The 21,006-nt window shown below is 39.4% G+C and overlaps 1 protein-coding gene across 12 annotated transcripts in view; it reads right to left on the reverse strand.

Annotated features, from left to right (window-relative positions):
- tjp1a (tight junction protein 1a) overlaps window positions 1-21,006 on the reverse strand; it is a 122,323-nt gene that overhangs the window by 20,463 nt on the left and 80,854 nt on the right. For all 12 annotated transcript variants that reach the window (XM_061742445.1, XM_061742403.1, XM_061742428.1 and 9 more), the window contains 12 exons: window positions 12,648-12,704; window positions 11,563-11,687; window positions 11,299-11,401; window positions 10,843-11,161; window positions 10,551-10,654; window positions 9,772-9,940; window positions 9,484-9,616; window positions 4,135-4,283; window positions 2,988-3,093; window positions 2,642-2,792; window positions 1,345-1,453; window positions 1,013-1,232 (listed from right to left, as the gene is read on the reverse strand). In XM_061742445.1, coding sequence (XP_061598429.1) covers window positions 1,013-1,232; window positions 1,345-1,453; window positions 2,642-2,792; window positions 2,988-3,093; window positions 4,135-4,283; window positions 9,484-9,616; window positions 9,772-9,940; window positions 10,551-10,654; window positions 10,843-11,161; window positions 11,299-11,401; window positions 11,563-11,687; window positions 12,648-12,704 — 1,745 coding nt within the window. The remainder of the gene's footprint in view (window positions 1-1,012; window positions 1,233-1,344; window positions 1,454-2,641; window positions 2,793-2,987; window positions 3,094-4,134; window positions 4,284-9,483; window positions 9,617-9,771; window positions 9,941-10,550; window positions 10,655-10,842; window positions 11,162-11,298; window positions 11,402-11,562; window positions 11,688-12,647; window positions 12,705-21,006) is intronic.

Below are 21,006 nucleotides of genomic sequence, written 5' to 3' on the forward strand. Positions count from 1 at the left end.
ACTGAAAACATGTTTTTAAGGAATACATTCAGGAATTCTACATGAAAGAAAGACACACAATCGATGTTTGATTGAAATATTTTGAATCCCAATATTATTCTTATCTGCAACCGTCAGAATTAGGATTTTTTTTCCCAAGTCAATTTTACAAAATTTGTTGTTTTACTCTTTTTTTTTTTTAATGAAAGAGTAATAAAAGTTATTGTGGCTAACACATTTTAATGAGGTTCTTGTACAGATTATATAATCTATATAGGCTAAACTTTCTCATTAAACAAAAACCCCCCGTTGTAAAATACTATCCATCATTGAAGATTAGCATACCATGAAATTTAGAAAGAAGAAAAACATTTCTGCAGAATAATTTTTCAATCATTTATGTGATTAGATCTTTGCACATAGATTAGTAAAGTTTTCAACGAAAATGACTGAAAACCAGCAGGGACAAGAGGTTAGGTGAGTAGGGCTAAGTGATTTAGCATAATTCAGGTCTTCCTTTCATGTATGTTTTATAAATATTATTCAAGTCTCCGACTTCATTAAAGATTTCATATTTTGACAGGATTTAGAAGGCAGAGAGGCTGGGATACATTTCCTAAAGCTGTATTTATGTGATAAAAATAGACTGAACATGAAGAAAACTATTCTTCTCTGTCAGCTATAGTTAGGATTCTTCGTGTAAACAGTGCCAGAGGGCACTGAGACAGACCTAGCTGCAGCTGACAAGATCATATTTATGTAGACCTAACAAGTCCTCAAAAACTTCAAACAGTAGTTCTATCCAACACAAAACATTTCGCATAATATCAAAATTTTAAAAAGACTGTTTTCTTTTTCCTTTTTTAAAAAAACACTAATAAATGGCACTTCCCAGAAAGATAACTGCAGGTCAGCAGCGATGCTTATATGCATTTTCCCAGAATCATGCCGGTTACAAAATGTGCTTCAACTGGCCATACAGGTATTAAAAGGTGTGACCTAGGTGTTAGGTGTGACCCAACACCTCTTTTACCTGTTCTTGTTGGGGATGATGCCTCTTTCCACTTCCTGATGGCTCTTGCCAATCCGGATAGCGAGCCAAGAACCTAATTTCCCATTGTAGAGAGTATCTACAACGCGGAAAACTTCTCCCTTGTTAAAGCTCAGCCCATATGGGGATTCTTTTTCATATTCAAAGTGTGTTCGAATATAGAACGAATCACCCACGTCTGATTCCACTATCCTCCGATACACTGAAACAAAAAAGAAAACAGATTACCGTGTGGAGTTCTGAATGATTTGATTTGTGGTCCTTATACTAACACACTACTACAGCCCTCATAATTAACACTTGTGTCACTTTACCATCCTTTTTCTTCTGGGCCAGAATAGTAACTTCTTCTCCTCTTGGGAGATCCAGCAGAAACAGCACAGCCTCTTCCCGGATGATGTTGGCAAAGTCCACGTTGTTCACCTACAGAAAAAGCAGAATTTAAGTTCCAGTGCTATTGGAGGACGGTGGCAAAATATTGGCCTACAGTGTAATTTGCTCCCTATTTTTTTTTTCAATTTTTAAAAATGTATTTTTGTTATATGAAGAGAAAGACATGTTGGTAGAAACAATTGGTACAAAGTATTCTTCTAATAACTAAGCAGCCTACGCGTTTGGTCTCCCACTGTTGTCCTAAACACAATAACTCCTGTTTATTGACTCTGCTTGAGGGGTAACCGGGGGAAATCAGAAACACATGGACTGGGTCACTGAACCTCAAAGACACCATTATCCTTCCCAGAAACAGAAGGGCTCGACGTCTTTATCTTCACTAGCACACCGTGACCAAAGGGAAACCACCTAAGGATGGAAAACAATGTCCTGGAAGTCTGTAAGATGTGTTTGTACAGTCAAGTGAGCGCACATAAGCACTAAAAGAGGTCTACAGAGCAGACTTATTTCTCAGATTAAAAACTTCTAAGTGATAATTTTGTGTTTAAAAACAAAAAACAAAGATGTAGTTAAGTGTCATTGCAGGTGTCAAACTGCTGCGGTATAAACAGACTCAACACTGATATCAAGAAGGTTTCCACCACCTCTTCGACAAAGCCGGAGTTTGCTCTGCGTTCGAAACAGCTAAACCCGCAACGGGGTCAGAATTACAAGAACAACCGCTATTGTCTCCTCACACTGGAAACAAGGCAAGTTTTGACATGTGGTAGTGCCTGGGGATGACTCATAAACTAATAGATACTCTGTGTTGTATTCCCAAGACGGTTTTCATAAGTGTATGTATTGTGGCCACGAATAACATAGTTCCCCCACTTATTATCTAAGACATTGTGGGATGCTTTGTCTTGTCTATGTTTTGACAATAACACCAGATGTTCCTCCCACCTTATCCATGTGACAGAGGAAAAAATGTAACAGTTAATATTTTCAAAACAAATTTCAACATTTGATGTTACCCTCTTAATTTTTAGTGAGACACTAGATTGAGATTCACTTAAAACCTCAACACTGATCAAAATTCTAATAAGTTAAAGTTAGGTTACAGAAGACAAACATCATGTTTGTTGATTTCAAGGTGTGTGTGTGTGTGTGTGTGTGTGTGTGTGTGTGTGTGTGTGTGTGTGTGTGTGTGTGTGTGTGTGTGTGTGTGTTTCGTACCCTGAGAATCTGGTCTCCCTCTTCCAGCCCCTCCTTGGCTGCTGGACTATCCTCCAAAACCCCAGCCACAAATATTCCCACGTCGTTCCCTCCAGCTAACCGCAGACCAACGCTCTCTCCCTTCTTGAACTTAACCAGCTTCATACTTGGCCTGCAGGAAAACACCAGCAGAGAGAGTTAAGACAAAAAGGTCAGTAATTTGTGGACTGAAAACAAAAAAGCTATTATTCCAAAAAGCTCAAAAGCCACATAAAAAAATAAATAATTTAACATGTACCTCATGCTGCTACTGTTGAGATCGGCTCTCTTACTGTGCGGTAATTTGGAAGGGAGTCGGTCCATTTACCTGAGAATGCTGTCGTCGTGAGCAGCGCTGGGCACGGGTGCATCAGATGGGCTGACAGGCAGGTCCACATCAGGCTGACCAGGTTGTGCATATACTGGCTTTGGTTCTGAAACACACACAATCACCCCAAGTACTTAATGTCTGCCAGTTTATACTAATGTTTTTGGGGTTTTTTTGTTATTCATGATCAGTGGTGGACAGTAACGGAGTAAATTTACTTGAGTACTGTACTTAAGTACATATCCAGAGGATTTGTACTTTACTTGAGTATTAGATTTCTTTGGTACTTATTACTCTTACTTGAATACATTTCCAAGACAAATATTTTTACTTTTACTCGAGTAAATTTCTAGGAAGGCTGAAAAGTACTCGTTACTTTCAGGTCTGCTCTTTTTTCTTCTTCCCTAAAATCCTATTGGACACAAGCTGTTTTTGTCAAAGGAGGAGACCTATCACAGTGCACGCTCTCCACTGGGATGTACGTAAAGCGGAAATACGTCAAGCCTCCTCAAAACGATACCGCCAAAGTAGCCTGCGTTTGTCAAGACAGAGCCGCAACAAGTCAAGACAGAGCTGCAACAATTAATTTAGAAAAAATATAGTAATTTACTGATGTAGAAAATAAGACATTTACTCTTACTTTTACTCTTACGTTTACTTAAAGTAAATTTAAAAGCATTTACTTTTGGATACTTAAGTACCTTTAAAAGTATTTTTCTACTTTTACTCGAGTAATATTTTGACTGAGCTACTTTTACTTGTAACGGAGTAAATTTTGACCAGTAGTATTTGTACTCTTACTCAAGTACTGGGGTTGAGTACTCTGTCCACCTCTGTTCATGATACAGGCACATTTTATTCAGATGGATACGTAAAAATATAACTTACTATCAAAACTGAAGAAAATAACAAGTTAACTCAACTTTCACTTGAATGTATTTCTGAGAAGCAGTTGTGAAACATTTTTTACAAATCTACTTTTGCTTTTGGATTATTTATCTTTTTATGACATTTGGAAAGTCAGCAAAATGGGAGCCTACTGCTTTCTCACATCTCCAGCTCTGGAAATGTGAGTAGTAAGATGCAAGTTGAGATACTCAGAGAGGCTAAACCAATTTTTAATGACAGCAGGGATCTGCGTACTTACCAGGCAGCGGAGGTAACTGTTTGTCATCTCTGGAGCTGGCCTGGTCGCTGGCCTGGTCGCTGGTCTGAGACAACACGCCATCATCAGAGCTTTTGACTGGTGTGGACATGGCTGGTTTAGATATGCGTTCTTCATCGCGACTTCGGTGGCTATAGTTAGCACAGGGGGAAAAAAACCAACAACAAATCAGTTCAAGTGCACTTGAAGTACAAATGACAGTTTGCATTCCTTAAATGACTTACATTTTTTCTTTGCGAGTATGAATAACCACGTGGGCCCTTTGTTTAGTAGTTTTGTCCTGTGCTGACATTACCAGGAAACAATAATAATAATAAAAAACAAATACATAAAGGAAACTGCAAGGAACACAGCTATGTCACAAGGCACATCAGGAAAAAAGTGGGGGAAAAAGAACAATACGCAATTAAAAGAAGGATGTGTGGCTTAGTGGCTTAGTCAAAAACACCCCAATGCTTTCAAGACTGGTTTTTATCTAACTGAGCACACTTAATTCCAAAACTGTATAATTTTCCAACCATAAATTGGGTACATTCAATATCAGCTGACTATACTTGCAAAAAAAGTACCAAATCGAGGGCATTGATTAAAAACTCACATTTTATAGTCAATCCATTAACTTGCCAGCGAAAACCCCAGACAGACAAAGACCAAAGAAATCAGGCGCAGGCTCCCAATACAAATTTCTGAGTTACGATGCTTCTCAGTCCAAGTTTCTGTCCAATGTGAGTAAAATAAAATGGGGAAAACCCGAGTGTGTGAGCCTAGCAGGTTGTGGGATCAAAAAGCTCGGCAGCTTAAAACAATGGTTGAATTCCAGTTTGATCACATGACCTCATGCTGCCACAGTACTTGAGCTGTATACAAAGGTTTCTGAACAAGAACATGAAGGTGCAGGCTGTGCATGTCTTCTTTTATGGTTTCCTTATGAAGTACACAAATATATATACACTACAAGACAAAATATGCAACACTTATCAATATATCCACACCATAAAGCTCAACGAGACAATCACAAAAGCAGCATGTACAACTCCATTTATATGCAAATAACAGTCAGGGTCAAACCTGGCGTGCAGTTGCAGTATTTATAAACAACACTTTCCACTACAGTTTGACCTTTTCTGGATCCCTGTTTTATCCAGAGGTTTTCAAATGATTCAGGTTTTACAAATGAACTTCATCTGCAATATTTTATGAGAGTGGAGTGAATCAGCAGCCGAGAGGAAGATTGTTGCAGAGAGGGAAAAGGTAAAAGAGAGTTGCATCCTGAGGATATGTAACATAATAGAAATGGGAGAAAGAAACAAAGTGTGCGTGTGTGTGCAACGAATGGGAAAGTGACTTCGAGTTAGGAGGAGAATGAGACAGAACAGAGAGTACAGAGTACAAAGGGGGACAGTGGTGTGGCCTAAATCTTCTGCTCCTAGCAGTAAAATTGCCCTTAAAAAAAAAAGGTGACAATGACAAATGCCATTTGACAGAACCCCTCCATTCAATCCTCTCATTTTCACATTTTTACATAAAGGAATAAGCCCAATAAGAGAAATGAAGTGATAGATAAAAAGATAACAGCAGTGGCTGCGAAGCCAGATCAGAATTTATCCACTGAAAAAAATCCTAGTTTAGAAAAAACTCAACAAAACCAACTAGATACTAGCATTTTTTTTTTAAGTAAAAACTAAAGAAAAAAACACCACCACAGAATTTAACCTTCCTAAATTATCAATCTGATAATCATTCTAACAGAAACTAAAAACATATTTTAAAAACAGAAATGAGTTACTCACACAAATGTATCTTTAAGTTGAACCATGATGATTTAACAAATTCCTTGAGTTCCCTTTGGTGTGCAGTACACTCAATGTCTGAAAAATACTTTATGACGAACTGTTTTTTAATTATATGCTGTGTTTAAAAAAAAAAGAAAAAAGGACCACATTTGTGTTCTGGGAAAAAAGCACTTCAGCCAATGGGGTTCAGCAAACTATCTGGACTGGGAAAAAGCCCTGTGAGAAGTATGTCAAATTCCTTTCAACCCCCCCTTCCCAAAACTAGGAGATAGTAACAACATTCCTCTAGATCACAGCCTAGTGACAGTCTGGCTCAACTACTTCCCTCAGCCACAAACACATGATACAAATGTACCTCTTCTTTTCACAAAGGTAGGATCCATACCTATGCAAAGTTGGTTTTTATTTTGCAGCCAATAATAACAGATCAGGAAAAAGGCAACTAAAATCTTGCGGTGCAACATGCTCAAAATAAACAAAAATTCAGGCCTGTTGTTTGAGGGATGCAGTTACTTCCACTGGTAGCAATCTGTGCACCAGTGCCTTCATCCTGGACTAAAACCAGCGTGATAAATCCACAATCTGACACAATGTACTATCTAATGAAATGGCTTCGCTCGTTGATAATCCACCCAAAAAAAATATGACTGGCAAGCACCTAAATAAACTACTTAACAAGCAGCAGTGTGGTGAACACACACACACTGCAGCAACAACAGCTGTTTTAGAGAAAAGGGGGAGTGAGTGTGTGTGTGTGCAGGGTTATGGGAATTCTGGTAATCTAAGCTAGGCTACAGAATGTTGTGGTTTATGATTGACTTTTGTGTAAGTACTTTGTAGAAAAAATGCCATAAAAGATTAGCACAATCATCTAAAAAACACAGAAAATGATCAGCAACGAAAATTTAAAAATAGCCATCTCCAAAAAGGCACTTCTGGTTTATTTTCTTACATTTTCTTGGCTTTGAACAAAGTCTTTGCAGATTATGCCTTTGTTGGTCTGAATTTTGTTTGGATTATGGTGGCTCATTTTATCCGCAACTCAAAGCTCATGAAAGGACAAGGAAATGGCGCCGTTGACAGTGGTGGCTCAGTCCAGAACAAGGCCTTGGTTCAGAACCCGCCCCGATATGTCTACCAGTCCATAAATTAGTATTTCACAGCAAAGTCTTCACAGAACTCGGCAACACATCCTGTCGTTTTCTAATTACAGCTGATAACATACTGTAAGCAGTACGGGTCAGTTTCACTCTCAAGTCCTCCTGTCAAGTGGATTAAACTCTGAAAGCATTAGTCACCTCATCCCATTCAACATCGAAGTGCCACACTGACATTCACGTCATTTTTGGTTCTCTGCGGTAGTAAAAATGTGATAAAGCCTCCAAACAAGAATGATAACAGGATGCTTCAACTGGCAGTAAAGAAGATACAGAGACAGTGCTGATATTAAAATGCACTTAAATGTGAAGACTACAGAGTAGGGCTGCAACGATTCGTCGACGTTGTCGACAAAAATCGATAATCAAAGTTGTCGACAATGAATTCCATTGTCGACAATAGTCGCCAGACGTGTTTTTCCAATGGAGTGAGGCGTCTCACTTCAATACAATCTCTGTTGAGTCGCGCATGCACGACAGGGTCTGAGCGCCGCTGCGGGTAATAAAACTTCGATTAAAAAATAAAATAAAAAGTTTGGGAGCATTTTAGCCTCGATACGGTGAATAAAAAGATGACTTCCAAGGTTTGCAAAGCCAACGTTACTTTTCTCGGGAGCACGTCGGTTGAAGAGAAAACACGTCGGAGCACTGAACGAAACGGACTCGCCTTGGTAAGATAATTTAATTTTAAAAGAATTTAAAAGAATTTTAATTTTAAAAGAAATTTAAAAGTATTTTTTTTTTTTTTTTTAATATATTTTTATCCCCGTTTTTTCCCTATTTTTATCACCCAGTGCTCCTACCTAACAGTCCTGGGCATTGCCATCCTCTACCAACCCCGGGAGGGCCCTGCACTGAGCTCAGGTCTCCTCCTTAACCTGAGGAGTGAGCAGGCCGCATCTTTTCACCAGACAGGGTGGGGTTTCTCCGGCCGGACGTAGCGCGTGGAAGGATCACGTTATTCCGGCCGGATCCTCCCCACCCAGTCTGGCGCCCCGGTTGGCCAGAGGGGGCATGTATAGCCCAGGACTGTGTGCCTGTTTTTGTGAGGGTAGCTCCCATTAGCTACCCAGGGGAACACGGGGAGATGCAAACTCCACACAGAAAGATCCTTTCGCCAACCCCACCCAGGGTGTGGGCACTGAAGTCATGGGGGAACTAACACGCACTTCAGCGCCCACAGCGTCCCCGGCGGGAATCGAACCCAGGACCTTCTTGCTGTGAGACGGCTGCACTACCTGCTGCGCCACCGTGCCCCCATGCCTGACAAAGTATTAAATTAAATCAGATATTTGGAGAAACTGCGTTTAGTGTCTGTGGCGCATCTTGGAAGAGAGACGCACAGGACCGCAGTCGGTCAGCAGCATTCTCTCCCCCCACAGCAATGTAATGGCCAAGCGATTCATTTGTTAATTTGTTTCATTATAAACTTTGTTTATTTTATGTTATTTATTAGTATTATTTGAGCCACTCACACCTACTCTCGTTGCTATAACCTCAATCACATAATTGATGCAGCGCGAAAGGCGAACAAAGGCTTGTGCGCTGATGACAATGATGGATTTGCATCTAACTTTCAGTCAGGTGAACTGTCAATTATCCATCAAACTCCACAATTATCATGTTAACATTAGATCAGATAGATTTGTCTGGACCTTTCTCTTGCGGGACGGGAGAAGACACTAAATCAATGCATCTTTATTGTGCGCCGTGCGGGCATGAATTCATGAGTTTTGCGGGAGGGGCGGGAGTGTAACACACACGTTGTGGGCGGTAATGGTCAGAAATGCAGCGGGAGCAGGATGAAGAAAACAGTCCCGCTATAGCAGGGCTCTAGTGCCATCTTTCTTGTGTTTATTATCATTTGCCACTAAATTTAAAAAAAAATTACTAATTATCCGATTAGTCGACTAATCGTTTCAATAGTCGGTGACTAGTCGACTATTAAAATAGTCGTTAGTTGCAGCCCTACTACAGAGCCCACTGTACGTTCATGATAATTGCCAAATATCACAGTAATCAATGAATACAAGCACACTGAATAGGATTACGATTACTGTACATATCTGTATTCCAGTACACTTCAAAATAACACATTGCATCAGTCTCGCCTGCCTTTCTCTGCGCTCTCCCAGAGAATGCTGCTACTGGAGCTCATTGATGGCTCTACATGGAGCTTGATGGTTTATGTATGTTACGTCCCCGCATATTGATTGATGAACGAGTGCTGCAAGGCGCTTACTCAGCTCTGGCTCACCTGTGGATGTGGACATGATGTATGAGGTGGGTGGGAATACGGATCAATTATCGTGTCATGTGTGTGAGCCTTGTCCCGTCACCAGATCTGCGGTCAGAGGGGTGTGCTTGTGTGCTTTGCCTACCTGCCATTGCTTATCTGCCGAGGTGAGTGACGGAGGTGGTCCGATGTGTCAGGCCTGTCAGGTGAGCGCGATCGACCTCTCCCATGGGATCGATTGGAATGGTCAGATGTCAGTGAATGTATCTCTGAAATGTCTGTGAAATTAAAAAGGGGGCTTACATTAGCATTTAATTACTCGCAATTACAAAAAAACTGTATGTTTAATGCTTAAAATGTTTTACATTTGCCTTTGTCATGTCTTCTCAAATCTTATATTAGCCAGAAAAACAATGGTACATGTTTGTCTCACCATCTCTGTCGGAGTTATTGGCTGATGGGATGCTGTCGTCAAGGTCGGGAATGTTGAGGAGCGTGGCTCGTTCGTCTCTCTGCACCACCATCTTGAGCTTCCCCTTTGATCTCTCAATCAGCTTCTTGGCATCTATCAGTGACAGGTTCTCTGTAACGGTGCCGTTGATCTGCCACATGAAGAGGAGCAGTTCAGTACAAGAACTAAACACACACGCACACACACCACCTTTAAAACACAGGCTTTCTGCTGAGTTTATAATTAGCTTCTAACTAAAAAAGTGTTAGTTTTACACTGCTTTTAGAATTGTCACAAACTCAAAGTCAAAATAAATACAGCAGGTTTCAAAGCATAACTGTTTTTATGCTACTCTCTACTGTTTTTTCTCTCACAATCACATTTCATCAAGAAGCATCTCAATCTTTCCTCTGTAAAATCCAGAGATTAGATTACATTTTTTTGCATCTCTTTAAGGTAAAGGAGGCTCATCCACCTACTATCAAGAAGAGGGAAGAAAGAAAGGCAGATAAAAAAATCTAAGGAATAAAGGAATGTGTGGTATTCCTGCTGATGAGCTTGAATAATAATCAATGTATTCTCACTTGCAAAGCAATGTATGGTAGATCATAGCCAGGGAAAAGGCTGCTGCTAAAAGGAGATGTGATACTCTCTTATTTTACTCTATCTCCACTATTACTCTTCCTTACACGTTTCTCTTCAAAACATACCAATTTCTCTGTTATTCTTCACCCAGTTTTGTGTCCTTTCTACTCTCTCACCTTGAGTACAACATCTCCTTCCTGGATATTTCCATCTCTTGCGGCGAGGCTTTCCGGCGAGATATCTTTCACAAAGATGTGGCTGGCCAACCGCAGTCCATATTCTGATTTCAAAAGGTGACAACGGTCATTGACAGGTTGTTTATGCTTAACTCTCCATTTAATTCTCACCTTGATTTTCTGCCAACACATAACACTGAGAAGATTTATCATTATCTACATTCTTACTTATTGCTTCTTCTTAGCTACACAACTGTGTACTTTTCAGTCGCTTGGACAGCAAGAGGCTCACCTTCATTTTTACGGGACTTGACAAGTGTGACCTTGGCAGGCTTTGGCGGAGCAGAAGAGGCTTGTGATCTGCGGTCAGATCGCGGTGAGACGCTCCTCTCACGTGAGGCACTGTGATCCCGCCTGCCACTGCTGCTACGCTCACGATCATGACGTCTACTCGTGCCTGCGCTTGCACCTCCATAGGCACTTTGACCACCACGACTGTGGTGATCGTAACCATCTTCCTCGTCGCTGTCCTCTTCCTCGTGCTCAGACATTGTTTCCCTGTCTCCCGGACGGGAAACAGGGATTTGTACTTTCCTTTTCCGGCGAATAGTCTTGATAAATAGAACGTTTTGGTTGTTGAATACATTTTTTTTATTCAAATATGAAATACACAAAACATATTATTTACAATGTTAAACATTCAGTTAAAGCCTAAGAGACCACGGACCACTAAGACGGCTGAACTTACGATTTTTGCATTTTTGCCACTCTTGCGAAGTTGCTGAACAGCGTACGCATGCTCTACGTTGTCCATAGAAACTGCATTGACCATAACAACTCGATCATTTTCTCTACAAAATAAAAAAGAGGAAACAAAAATATAAATTTCCATATTTTTTGAAAGTGAAAGTGAAAATATGAAATATGTAACTAATTCATAACATTAAGGAGGCATCTGGAGAGCTTTTAAACATAATTTGAAGCTTTAACAGCTATAAAGTGAACAACTTACTGAAGCAGACCCTCTGCGGGACCTCCTTTCAACACGTCTGAAATCACTATGGATGTCTCTCCACTCTGGAAATGAGGGTTGTCCCGGCCACCAGAGATGGCAATGCCAAACCCAAATCCAGGGGCCTGAGCGCAAAAACACACAGCAAAACAGACCAAAATGGTAGCAGACAGAAATGTTAGATTTGTGATGTGATTTGCTCTAAACACTTCTGTGCAGTAAAGGAAAGTTTTAAAAGATTAAAGAAGTTGCTTTTCACAACGAAGCTTGCTAAGTTTCTTAGATGTCTCTGTGGACACTTTGAGGATTTCTGTATGCTGGCCTTTGCAAAAGATGGACTCAAGGGAGTGTTTTGTGTGAATTAAAAGGTTAATCTCACAAACGCAACATTACAAGTGAGCTGCTAGCCTGGGAACCACCGATTACGCTGGGCCGCTCTTCTAGCCTCAATAAAGCCACTAGTAATTAGATTACAGCAAGCAGTCTAGTCTAGACAGGTGCTCTGTCCAATCCTATGATACAGCAGCATCAACTAACTTCACTGTCGCAAATCACAGTACATTCAGAAATCAAGCATACAGTAATCATATCTCTATACTTTATTAGTTGTGAGAGAATATGACTTGAAATTCTTTGAATAGTTACCTTTAAAATGCTGGAAGTGCCAGAGGAGTTAGTGAGTAATTCACCCTCCAACGTTAACTAAAGTCGGGAGGTATAATCTCATAATCGCGGGACGAAAAGCAAATGAAACAAAACAGCCCTCTCCCTCATTCCCTAGAGCTGTGGTAAGGAGAAGATTATGTTGCCAAGAAAGGAAGTGAAATGAAGTAGTAAGGAAGTGGATGCTGATTTTTGTCTTCCTTAGCCTTGTTTCCTGCCATCTGGATTCCCTGACTATTGTTTCATTTGCGCACATCCTGCTTCTACAGCTGGGCTTCTCTGCACAGAGTGAGAGGAGACAAAGATGGACAGTGCACAGAAAGGAGCAAGGAGGAACAAGTGAAGAGCACGATGCCAAAGGCAGGCAAGAGAGAAGGGGGGAAAAAGAAGAAAAAGAAGAGAGGAATAACAGTTGTACTTACCCTGTGAAGTGTCACTGTGTGTTGCTCCCATATGACTGTTTCCTCCATCGCTGCACTCTGCATGACGAGACATGACAGGGAAAGGATCAGTATCCTGAGGCTAGTCAATTAGATACATACATTCAACTGTAGCCAATTCTAAACAATCCTAAAAAAAAAAGAAAAAAACATGTTTGTAAGACAGTTTTGATGGATATGGTGTGAGGCTAGTTTAAGTCAAATATACAGTAATATTTAAGTTTGGTTGAAAAATAGAAAAATGAATGAAAGAATGCTGAAAATGAAAAGAAATAAAATAAAGTGATTTTAAATACATGAGGGAAGCAGAAAACTCAAGAAAGCTGTAAGCAATCCCAGCACAATACCACTTCTGAGAATAGTATCACAAATGAGCTTTTGACTTTCTGTTTGAAGTACAAATCACAAAAATCTATCCCTCTGGTTTGTGTGAAATGTAGCTATTAGACGCCAAATTTTGATTCCATTAACTGTGACGTGTTATATGAAATGTGTTCTCTGTTTGATGGCATAGCCAGTAACGCCCCTTCCTTATGTGCATGTAGTCATAAAGAACCAGTAGCCTACATGTTTCACATGGATTTGTCAGTGCTCGTTCCCCCACATGAAAGAACTCCACCAACTACCATGAAACCATCAGATTCCAACCAATTTATTTTTAAAATTATGGAAAAAGCTGTCTCTTTGACAGATTAAAGCATGGGGATAATGTTTCAAAACATTGTGCAAGTTTATGTAACTCTGTCAACAGCCATATGTAGACCACCTGTAGTAGACGGGGCTGGGCGTGTTTTATGGAGCTGAGTGTGTGTTATTAATTAACTACTGTTTGAGCTCACGGAGAAGTCATCCAATGTCAGACGCCACAAGTTTAAAAAAAAAAAAAAGATTGAATATACGATGGAAGTGTGCTATTGGTATAAAAAGTTGAACAGTATGTGGGCTGCTATTACATCTTTTTTTTCTTCTCACCCTTTTTAACTCTGATTTTTCATTTCCCTCAACTAGAATGTTGCTGATTGCAGAGACATTTCATCTGGTGCATAAAGGGGGACACACTGCAATTCCTTTTCAGATGGATTTTATTTGTACAAATGTCTCTTTCAAGTAACGTCAAAGAGTATTTTTACCTTTTCAGTGACAGAAAGCAGGATCTATACTGACGTAGAGTTTTAAAGACAAAGTCAAATTAATTAAGAGTCAAAGTTTAATTACAAGCACATATCAAAATTTTAGATTTAAAAAATAAAAACCAGAAAAATCCTAAAATAACTAAATCTAACTTTACAAGTTAGAATTTGATAAAAATCTTATTAAGCCCAATTAGGTTTAAATATGTACATCTCTAGTAACAATATCTATATTATAAAAGGTCAAATGAACTTTAATGTCTTTTTCAACTAGTACGATTCTGTAAGACTGAATGAGTGCTTTGTATTCAGCTTTAAATTACAGCTCTACTCTACGTTCATCTCCAGCTGATTAAGCAGCACTATTGTCTGCCTCCAGGGACTGATGGTAAAGCTGTCTGTGGCAGAGAGCTGAGTACGGTCTAATGTGGCAGTGGAAGGAAAAGACCAACACCACCACACGTGGAGAGGTGCCAATTTACTACAGCTTCTATAAGCTGTTTTTTAAAAACAACCCACCGTGTCATCCTTCCACCCTGTCATTGTGATCATCTCACTGCCTCACCCCTTCATCAACACCTAATACCCAAACAATCTAACCCATCATATTCGGTGTCATCATGGTCATTAGTGTCATCACTGTCCCCTATCATAAATACATGGAATACTGCAGGTTTGCAGAGTAACCCTCTCAAGTACTACTAGTGAGCTGCTGGGTGTCTGCTGTTTCTAGACTGCCAACAAACAAACAAAAAAGAGAAAAGAAAAAAAAGAAAATGCCAGAGAAAAATACAATGACAGGTAGGGCTGGGCGATATGGACCAAAAGTCATATCTCGATATTTTTTCTAGCTAAATGGCGATACTCGATATATATCTCGATATTTTTTCTGTGCCTTAATTGGGGTTTCCCCCAAAGCATTATAGCATAGCATCTCTGTTAGCTTCATTTTTTTCTGAGGCAAACCCTTAAAAAAACAGTCAGTTTTAATACAAAGCCTCGTGCCAAATGTCACACAGGTTCCTTTATTAACAGAGGTCTGCACAATATCAAAATGTATAACACAAATGAAATAAAAATAAACTGCCTGCATATATAGAATAAAAATGCTTCTTGAATAAAATAAAACAAATATCCCTTTCCTGCATAACAATTCAATTAAAATACACTGTGCAATTAATACAATGTAGACAGTAACAGGCAGACTTTTCCACTGAGGTTGACAGTTGTGCAAATAACAAAACATTTGTGCAAATCTCAAATAAAACATTCAAGTCAATTTGTCACAAAATAAGCTATATCAAAATCATTAAAAAAAAAAAATGTAAAAAAAAAATGCAAAAAAAAAAAAAATCTTTTTTTTTTTTTTTTAAATCGATATAAACGATATTGTCTCGTACCATATCGTGTTTGAAAATATATCGATATATATTAAAATCTCGATATATCGCCCAGCCCTAATGACAGATATAGTGGCTATGAGAGAATACTTTTACTACTTTCTGAAAACATAGTATTTTCTTACAATCCTTTATACTATTACCTGAATTAGCTGGCCGGAACCTCTTGAAAAAAAACCCAGCTGACCCTTTGACCCTAATTTCCTTAGCAGCTCTGTTATGATGTTATTTATGTCCATAATTGGCAAAGAAAGCATGTGTGTACCCCCTTTTGTACTCTCATGTCTGCGCCTACAAACTCACATAGTAGTGCCATTATTATGTCAAAGGACCTGACCTATTTAACCAAAGCTCCCCCCCAACATTCACAAACGCAGCCATCCCTCAGAAGTGTTTTGTGATATATTCATCCATCCATTAATTCATTCATTCATTCAACATTCCAGGCAGACAGAAAGAGGCTAGGCTATGAGAAACATCAGTGTGCTGGGGTCATGTGACCAGGCGGTCAGACGGGCAGATGGCCTTGTCCTTGAACTCCGGTGAACTGATAGCAGGGGGATAGAGGGAATATTTGGAGGAAAAACAAGCCTGTGCGGTGCTGCTTATACAGCTTAAATATATCATAAACAATAAAAGCATACACAAAACTACAAAAAATGATGACATGGGAAAGATCACGTCCTATTTTATTCTTCACTCCCATGTCTCTTTTCAGCTTGCAATTGTTCACAGTTATTTCTTTAAACAAGGGATTGCTCAAACTTTGTGTAACACCAAATGTCACTGACCTGCACTCCCCCACAATATCCACATCCACACTCCCACACATCCTGACCAGTTCTATATCCAGCATATTTAGCCTTCTAACACCAAATAAAGCATAACTTATCCCACCTAACTGCACTCATCATTTGCTGTGGATGTGACATACAGTACCTGACATATGCAATTTTTCTTTAAAATATAAAAAGGCAAAAATAAAAGTTTTTACTCACTTCCATTCAAAGGCTGTTATATGCTATGATGATTATGGAAATTCTTAAATAATTAGTTCATTTTCTAGGAGTCTATTCCAGTCACCAGTTAAAAGGCATGTTACACCTTGGAAAGGTCACTGGTCTGTGAAAGGGCCACACCAAGTAAAAAAGAAAAAACAAAAACACACAGCCATTCAAACTCTGTATTATGGGTAATGATGTGTGTAAACTTTACAAAGAAAAGCCCTAACTGGGATTTGAACCAGGAAGCTTCTTGCTTTGAGGCTGCTAGAGAAAGACCAATATAATTTTAAATTGCAGTTATTTTTGCAATAATTGTCAAACAAAATATTATAATTCTGGCAGATCTGGGTGTAATGCCAGAGAGATATTAGTTTATATCATATGCATGAATAGCTTGGCAGCTGCACCGCTTATTAACGTCTCATTAACTGGGCTGAAATAAGTGGCAGAGGTTAATAATTTCAGGCAGCCATTGCTTGTGTTAAAAAATAAGATTATTGGTAAACAATGTGGCCATGGGGACAGAACTGATATCTGTTGGGAAATTTCAAAATGATTCCATTGGGTTTGCAGCCATGTCTCTGATAAGATTATCAATGTAATTAATCACTTCAATGTGGAGTGATGGTTAATAAGCTTTCCTACTGATTTTAAGACTTAATCAGAATGGAAAAACCGATGGCAACTAGGGATGTTAATAAATAATTGACAACCATTTAATTGTCGATAAGAAGTTGCTCATTTAAATTAATTGTCAGTTAATTGCTCTTTCCAATAGTGGTGTCGCCAGTAGAGGACGCCTATGCTTAAATGCAACACAAAATTATCACGTCAAGCCCAGAAGAAAAAGCCTAGCCGACTAACAGGAAGGGGACAAAAAGAAGTGTATTGTGGGACCATCTCAAACTAATTAATGATGAAAAGAAGCTAAATATACATTATCTGGTGCTACGTTTAAGTACAACAGCTCAACAAGTTCCATGGATATATACACGTGCATATATATATGAACAAGTTCGCTAAGTCAACACCTAAATAGCTTCAATTCAGCCATGCCGCATGGAGCGAGTGCATCATTTTCACAACCTACTATCACCGCAATAGCAGCAATCGCAATAATTTGTCAAGATGTTTTTGTCTATCTTCTTCAATGCCAAGCTCTTACTTTTCATTTTGCGTAAGATAGGTCTCGCAGGACGAGATACGGAAAGTTACGGAGAAAGAACAACAGTTACGATACGCTCATAACAAGAAAACACCAATGAGAACCAACTCCCCCGCAATGGTATCTGTCATAAATTCAGTTTCGCTTTTCTTTTGCAAAAAAGAGCGCAATTTAAATGCAACTTGATGGTAGGAAAACGGAGTCCGTTACTAAGATGCAGTGTAATTTAAAAAGTTTTGATAGGAATTAGGAAATAATAGTTCTGTGTAGTTTTCTTTTCAGAATTTCTTCTATTAAGTCGCTAATATTTCACAAGCAACAAATGAGCCAGTGCACAATTGATTTTCTTGTTAAATTAGCCTACAGTTTTTGATTTAATTACTATAAAGTAATTATTTTGTTATACAAATTTCATTTTCTGTATGGTCTCTAATGCTACAATAACTAATTCATTGAGAAGTATTACATAAATGTTTTATTCAGTATATAAACTATATTTACCTTTTATATTCTTGTAGAAACAGGGACATTTAGGGAACAATGGCCACTTATCAATTAATTGTTAATAGGGCAAACACCTCATGATTAATGAATTAATCGATAATTTACACTTCTAATAGCAACACAGATTAAGTATTTGGAAAACATTTTTAAAGGGTAAAATAAAATAAAAAAGAAGATAACTTGAATGCTGTAGGAAAGGAAAGGATTCAGATGAATGAAGCAAGCTTGCTTTATCTTTCATATTACATTTCTCCAAGACCAACAGCCTGATATGTATTTTTCATGTAAAAAGATAATTTGATGATCCTAAATGTTTTTTTTTAAGCTTTTACATTTTGCCACAGTATAAAACTTGTGAATGTGTAGAGCCCAAATACACTCACCGGGCACTTTATTAGGGACACCTGCCCAACTGCTCGTTAACACACATTTCTAATTAGCCAATCACATGGCAGCAACTCAATGCATTTAGGCATGTAGACATGGTCAAGACGATCTGCTGCAGTTCAAACAGAGAATCAGAACGGGGAAGAAAAGTGATTTAAGTGACTTTGAACGTGGCATGGTTGCTGGTGCCAGATGGGCTGGTCTGAGTTTTTCAGAAGCTGCTGATCTACTGGGATTTTCACACATAACCATCTCTAGGGATTACAAAGAATGGTCTGGGAAAAAAAGAGAAAATATCCAGTGATGCCTTGTTGATGCCAAAGTTCAGAGGAGAATGGCCAGACTGGTTCGAACTGATAGAAAGGCAACAGTAACTCAAATAACCACTTGTTACAACTGAGGTATGCAGAAGAGCATCTCTGAACGCACGACGCGTCGAACTTTGAAGCGGTTGGGCTACAGCAGCAGAAGACCACACCGGGTGCCACTCCTGTCAGTTAAGAACAGGAAACTGGAGCTACAATTCGCACAGGCTCACCAAAACTGGACAACAGAAGATTGGAAAAATGTTGCCTGGTCTGACGAGTCTCGATTTCTGCTGCGACATTTGGATGGTAGGGTCAGAATTTGGCGTCAACAACATGAAGGCATGGATCCATCCTGCCTTGTATCAACAGTTCAGGCTGGTGGTGGTGGTGGTGTCATGGTGTGGGGGATATTTTCCTGGCACACTTTGGTCCCATTACTACCAATTGCGCATCGTGTCAACACCACAGCCGACCTGAGTATTGTTGCTGACCATGTCCATCCCTTTATGACCACAGTGTCCCCATCTTCTGATGGCTACTTCCAGCAGGATAATGTCATAGAATGTGAATCATCTCAGACTGGTTTTTTGAACATGACAATGAGTTCACTACTCAAATGGCCCCCACAGCAGCCAGATCTCAATCCAATAGAGCACCTTTGGGATGTGGTGGAACGGGAGATTCGCATCATGGATATGCAGCCGACAAATCTGCAGCAACTGCGTGATGCTATCATGTTAATATGGACCAAACTCTGTGAGGAATATTTCCAGTACCTTGTTGAATCTATGCCACGAAGGATTCAGGCAGTTCTGAAGACAAAAGGGGGTCCAACCCGGTTACTACTAAGGTGTACCTAATAAAGTGGCGGGTGAGTGTATGAACAAAGGGTGACGTTTATCTCTGAAGTCACAGAGTTAAGTGAAACAATGGCGTGCTTGATGTTGCACAAACTGACGGCAGCCTAGTGTATTTATACATGCATATTAGTCAGGCTTGAGCTCTGGCCAGCATGGCCAAAGGCAGGGAAACAAAGAGCGGCCATCGAATCACACACATATGTATTTGTCTGTGCAGAAACACACACACACACAAACCAGTCTTGATCTAACACTACAGAGTCTCTTTGTCCAAGCTACAGCCAGCCTTGCTTCATCGTAACACAGAGCCCAGTAGAGATGATAACAGCTCACTCAAGCTCTTCAAAAGGCACAAGCTAATTCAGTTCTTTGGGGCATACAGATGAACTGACAAGAATGAAATTAATGAAATGGGCCGTATTAACCTCCAACAGAAAGAAATTATAAATAGGGTCAGAACTGGCAATTCTTCAGCAGAAGTTTCTCAGTTGTCAAACATGTTCAAATTTAAGAGGGTCGTATTCAAAGTAAATTACAAATGTATGGATCTTGATGTTATATCCCTGTTTGGGACACAGGATACAAAAATGTTGAGGACAAAAACAGTTTTTTAGTTGTATTGTTGTATAATCAACATGTTATAATAAAAAGGGAGCTCACAAAGCAGCAGGTGACAGTGAGTGAGGTCATCTTATGAGTAATGTCATGAGCTCAAGGGGAGGTTTAGAAGAAGTAAAACAATAGCTCTTTATCAATGCATCACCAATGAAACTGTTGTCCAGTAACCCATTACTCACTGCCTCCCTTCATCCATCTTCCCTTAATTCTAACCACAGGATTGCTTCATCTTCAATCAAAAACTCCCTTTCTGATAGAAACATGCAGGTTGAGAGGTTGTGTCAAGAACATGAACAGTTCAGCACCAACCTTCCAGTCACTTAAAGAAGAAGAATTATCCAACATTGAGATCAACAATATTTGAACTACAGGGAGAAAATAGCAAGCAATCTGCTGGGAGAAGTGAGTGTCTTATAACAACAAGAGTGAGGCAAAATCCTGACAAAACTTTAGGTCAGAGTGTCTGGTCTTTTCTGATAGCCTGAGGCAGGAAGTGAGCGAGAGCAGCCACGACACCCACAGGAAAACACACCATTTCCTGTTTGCAGGAAACAGCCTCAGCTCCTAAAGAAATCCCTGAACAACCCACTGAAAACTTGTCCCAGTTTAACCAGCCCCATCTATGACCCGTAAGCTAACAAGTCCTACTAATTCACTTGAAGTAATTGTTAGGAAGCAAGGAGTCAACGCATAAAGTACTTATTACTTGCAAAATGTAAAAAAAAAGAAAAAAAAAGAATGCTATTGCTACACTTCAATAGAAATATGTGTTAGCTAACTACGTTTGTTATAGTACTAGATACCACCACAAATAAGGATATAAGTATATAGTATCATGTATTTTAAGCTGGAAAATCCTACCAGGAAAACTGTGACATGCTCCTCGTAGAAGGCTGTAGTTTCCAGATTAAAACAGGCAAGGCAAATTTATTTGTATAGCACAATTCAACACAAGGTAATTCAAA

Source organism: Cololabis saira, chromosome 2, assembly GCF_033807715.1.
Source record: "Cololabis saira isolate AMF1-May2022 chromosome 2, fColSai1.1, whole genome shotgun sequence".
Taxonomy (NCBI): Eukaryota; Metazoa; Chordata; class Actinopteri; order Beloniformes; family Belonidae; genus Cololabis; species Cololabis saira.